At 51.8% G+C, this 5,164-nt stretch overlaps 1 protein-coding gene across 2 annotated transcripts in view; it reads left to right on the forward strand.

The window, feature by feature from the left end:
- The first annotated feature begins 3,524 nt into the window (after positions 1-3,524).
- Positions 3,525-5,164, forward strand: part of CCDC42 (coiled-coil domain containing 42) — a 14,632-nt gene continuing 12,992 nt past the window's right edge. Inside the window, exons 1-3 of one of the 2 annotated variants that reach the window (XM_043475189.1) lie at positions 3,525-3,811; positions 4,041-4,146; positions 4,446-4,550. In XM_043475189.1, the coding sequence (XP_043331124.1) occupies positions 3,729-3,811; positions 4,041-4,146; positions 4,446-4,550 (294 nt within the window). In that variant the 5' untranslated portion in view covers positions 3,525-3,728. The remainder of the gene's footprint in view (positions 3,812-4,040; positions 4,147-4,445; positions 4,551-5,164) is intronic. The other variant, XM_043475285.1, reaches the window with a different exon arrangement.

Below are 5,164 nucleotides of genomic sequence, written 5' to 3' on the forward strand. Positions count from 1 at the left end.
TCACAGTTCATGATCATAGCATCTGCTATTATTTTAAAAAGAAAAAAAAAGGAAGAAAACTTAATTTTTTGGTCTTTTTGCAGTAGCCAGACCATCCAAAATAATTTTAAATGATTGTAGTGACAGAAGAAAATCTGTCATGTCTCTAATTTTAACAAGAATGTCTTCATTTTTTAAATAATTTTATGTATTTATTTACTTTGGGGTGTTCTGAGTCTTGTTGCTGCACGGGCTTTTCTCCAGTTTTGGTGAGCAGGGGCTACTGTCTACCTGTCATGTGCTGGCTTGTCCCGTTGCAGAGCACAGGCTCCAGGGCGCCTGAGCTTCAGTAGTTATGGCTCCTGCGGTCTAGAGCACAAGCTCAATGGTTGAGGTACACAGGCTTAGTTGCTCTAGAGCGTGCGGGATCTTCCTGGACCAGGGATCAAACCTGTGTCTCCTGCATTGGCAGGCAGATTCTTTACCACTGAGCCACCAAGGGAAGCCCCAACAAGAATGTCTATAATGCAAATTTTAATGTTATCTGTTGGGTTCAGATATTTTTTATCAAGTAGATACAGTGTCTTTGTATACTAATAACTTGGAATTTTAAAAATCAGGATGGATGTTGAATTTTTCAATGCCATCTTGGCATATATCCCAACAATCATGTCTTTTTCTCCTGAGGCATATTGATAGAATTAACTTTATTCATAGACTTCCTAATATTAAACCTTTTTTGTATTCGTGGTCCTGGTGAATTATTTTTTTAACATCATACTAAAGTTGATAATGTTTTTAATTTTTTATTTTAATTGAAGTATAGTTGATGTACAGTATTGTATTAGTTTCAAGTGCAGGTATTTTCATTCTTGAGATTGGGACTGGCCTGTTTTTCTTCTTTGTTTACAATTAGTTTATAAAGCTCTTTCTGCTTACTTCCAACCATTCTTTTAATTCTCAAAAGAAATACAGCACAAACTGGTTTGATGCCCCTGAGAACACAGTTAAACCACATCACCAGCCTCTTGCAACATAACCAGCCACGTGACTGGTTCCCACCAGAGGTCAGTGAATGGACATGGTGATGAGTTTGTTAAGAGCAGAAGGGCCTTTGCTTTGCTTTCTCTCTTTCCCTTCCATAGTGACCTTGGAGATCATGGAGCTGCAAGATGGAAGGGGCTTAGACCCTTCACTGCTTATAAGAGAATCTCCCAAAAGATCCACCTGACAAGGAGAATCCACACTGGACCTTGGTAAGCTATTGAGACTTGAGGATGTTTGTTACAGCAACTAGCATCAATATCATCATATGGTTGACAGTGCAAGGAGTTTCCATAGCATCCATTTTGAAACATTTTTAATATAGTTTATTTGCATGAGTCCACTTATATGGAATATAAGACACACAAAGAATGGAATATAACAGAAATAAAGTGGTTCCTCACATCCAGTAGTCTGTGAGCACCTATTAATAGCACTATACTGCTCTATATGGCAGGATAATATTAATATTTTTTGAGACTTTAACCTAGATAATTTTTCCTCCAGATATTTTCCTCCCCTCCCTTTTCAAAAAGATCATTGTCTCAGAGGGAGGATGGAACAGAACAGAAAACAGAAAATAGTATGCCTAAATTGGTCTCTAACCACCTAAATCCATCAGATTTTCCTAGATGCCTCAGAGGCAAATATCAAGATGGAAAAGTGGAGAGTGAGGGGGTGGTAAGAAAGCTGGGCTCACCCAGGGAGGGAAGAAGAGGGGAGTCAGGAAGAGTACAGATTTCTGTGAACCCCAGACAGCACTGCATCTCCACCCACATCTTGGGGAAAAGTGGCAAGACCCCAGAAAGGGATGGTGATGGGTGATGGGGGGATGAAGAGTCTCACAACTTCCATGCAAGGTACAGAAGCGGCAGAAAGAGCTACACAGGCATGTTCATGGCAGCAGCTGCCTATATGCACCAGTCTGGCCCTGGACCGCCCAATTCGTAGATGTAACTAAGAATGTGTCAATATACCACGGCAGCAAGTGATTCGAGAAACGGAGAGCCTCCTCCTCAAGGACTGGCATTACATACCCTCGAGGGGGAAAAGGAGGGAAACCCCCGATTGACTGTGCCAGACTCTAGGGATTAAGGAGAGAAACATACTCCTTCAAGGCACTTGAAATTCTCACTGGTGCCCTTGTTACCCTGCTGGCTGTTTCTTGGGGTAGTTCCCGGTGGAGAACCATCTCCGGTGGAGGGGCTTAGGCGGGAGTGGGATGGTTGAAGGGGTGCGTATGTTCTGGGTGGGGTGGGGGCGTCAATGCTGGCTCGGGGGGGAGGCTGGGGGTTGAAAATAGGAGAGGGCGAGGTGGGCTGCGCCCTCCACCACGCCTCCTCCTCTTCTTCCCCCCACCCCCTACCCGCGACCCCTGCCAGGATTGAGGGCGGGCTTGGGCGGCCAGCAGGGGGCGCCAGAGGACCGTCAATGCCGCGGAGTGGACTCGCCGCCCCGCTCGAGACCCTGGTCCCACCCGGGCTCCGCGTCCCAGATGTGTAGGGCACCCGGCCGCCCGACCGGCGAGGGTTGGGGAAGCAGAGGGGACCGGGCGAATCCCGGGAGCCTGTGGCCTTCAGCGGCGGGCTCGAGGTCACAGCCGTTACTTCTGGGCGGGGACCCCAGGGTGTCCGCCTCACACACAGGGTCTCAGATTTTAGACGGGGACCTCGGGGCAAATGAGGGGACGCACCATCCCGTTATGGGATCAAGGAAGGCAGGCGTCATGAAGCAGATATGTACACTATCTGACATTTATGTCAAAGCATTTTGGCATTTCTTCATATTTTGCCAACCTCAAGATAGGACATTGGCCCTGAGTATCTTACCCTTCAAGGGGGCCTCCTCCAAGGCTTCCTCCATCTCTCCAGGGGGCAGCCTCTGTAGTCCCCAGACTTCTTGCCCATCTCCCTCATCCCCTAGCCCACCCTTCAGCCCCCACCCACCCCTCAACACACACGCCCCTGCACGTTCTTCCCCCATCGCTTGGCTCTCAACTTCAGGCCTCCTCCAAGCCCTATGCTTCTCTGTCCACCCCCATCCCTGCCTCAACTCAGTACCTCCCTTCAGTTCTTTTCTTAACCATCTGTCTCAGCCCCAGCCCCACCTCTCTCCCTCTCTCTCTCTCTCTCTCTCTCTCTCTCTCTCTCTCTCTCTCTCTCTCTCTCTCTCTCTCTCACACACACACACACACACACACACACACACACACACACACACACACGCCCAGCTGGGAGGCCCCAGGGGCAAGGCTGCCCTGCATAAACTCACCTCTACCAAACTCCCACCCTAATCAGCCATGGATGCCCAGCCCTTGTGTCCTGGCCCTGAACACCAGCATCAAATCATGCCTAACTTCTTCCCAGAGCTCCTGGAGGAGTAAATGCAGGGGCAGAGAGTCAGACCCCAGCAAATGGGGTCAGTGGGGACAGGGGTCAGAGGGCAAAGCCTGGGTTCTGTCTGTGGTTCACAGAACCCGGAGACCTGTTGCTAGGTAATTGGGTCTCCCAGCCCCTTCCCAGCACATCCTGAACTGCACATCGGCAGCCTCCAGCCGTCTTTCCTGAGTCTCTCAGACACCCGCCCTTTGTGGGATCCTCAAGAGCAGGAGGAGGGGAGAAGCAAGCCCAGTCACCACCCCTGAGCTGCACCACCCCCATTTCACTGTGAAGACTCGGCCGCTGGGCCGTTAGCTCACCACCGCCATGAGTCTGGGCATCATGGAGGAGGAGGACCTGGCCGAGTACTTCCGGCTGCAGTATGGGGAGCGGCTGCTGCAGCTGCTACAGTGAGTGTTGGAGGGCCCGCCTGTCCCCCAGCACCCCAAACCACCCAAGCACCGATCACACCCATTCCCTGGCCCCAGCACAGCCCTCTCTCCCTCTCAGCACACCAGTCTTTTTGCTCAGATGAGTGCTTTCCCTCCCCACGGGTGCATGTTTCCACGGGTTCCTCCCAGCCTCAGCCTGCCCCTGGGGCTCAGCGTCCACCGTCCTTCTTGCCTGTGTCTTGGGCAGGAAGTTCCCCAGTATTGAGGACCAGTCGGACTCTCCATCCGTCCGGCTACTGGAGAAGAAAAAGGAGGCCAAGATCATGCACCATGCCATGGAGCAGAAGAAGGAGGTGGGCGGCTCAGGGTGAGGGATGGGAAGGGCCCACCCCTTCCCAGGGAGAGCCTGAGGACAGCCCTCCATTTTGTGGGTGGTGGTGGCTAGAGTCAGGCATCCTGGTGATGGTCCAGTGTTTCCTTGGCAGGGCACAAGAGAGATCTGAGTCTCAGGGTACCAGAGTCCTGGGATGTTCTGCTCTGAACCAGACATGGAGTGGAAACTGGGCACCTGGGACAGGGCTCTGGGACCGGGGACGCTGGAGCCTTCCCCGGTTCCCACTCAGGGGCCCTCCCTGCTTCCCCCCACCCCTAGACGTTTCAGCGCAGAATGGAAACCCTGAACCTGCGCTGGGAGGAACTGGGCATCAAGGAGGCCCAGCTGAAAGCCCACATACAGAAGTTTGAGCAGTTCATCCAGGTACCGAGGGGCGTGGCCTGCTGCAGCCTGGGACCGCACTCTGCAGTTGTCCCTCCTCCCCCACTCCCCCACCCCCTGCCTTCTCCTGGATTCTATTGATTCCTCACCCTGGGTGGGAGGTCTCCTGGGTGCTCACCAATGCCTGGAGCTTCCCCCTTTGTGGCCCCCTCCTCTTGCGCTGTTTGTCATTTCCTGCTTGTCAGTCTCCACTCCTCTAGGTTGCTGTTTCCCATTTCCTTGCCTATTGTTGGTTCAGTTCAGTTCAGTTCAGTCACTCAGTCGTGTCCGACTCCTTGTGACCCCATGAATCGCAGCACGCCAGGCATCCTTGTCGATCACCAACTCCCGGAGTTTACTCAAACTCATGTCTATTGAGTCGGTGATGCCATCCAGCCATCTCATCCTCTGTTGTCCCCTTCTCCTCCTGCCCCCAATCCCTCCCAGCTTCAGGGTCTTTTCCAATGAGTCAACTCTTCGCATCAGGTGGCCAAAGTACTGGAGTTTCAGCTTCAGCATCAGTCCTTCCAATGAACACCCAGGACTGATCTCCTTTAGATGGACTGGTTGGATCTCCTTGCAGTCCAAGGGACTCTCAAGAGTCTTCTCCAACACCA

Source organism: Cervus canadensis, chromosome 1 (assembly GCF_019320065.1).
Source record: "Cervus canadensis isolate Bull #8, Minnesota chromosome 1, ASM1932006v1, whole genome shotgun sequence".
Taxonomy (NCBI): Eukaryota; Metazoa; Chordata; class Mammalia; order Artiodactyla; family Cervidae; genus Cervus; species Cervus canadensis.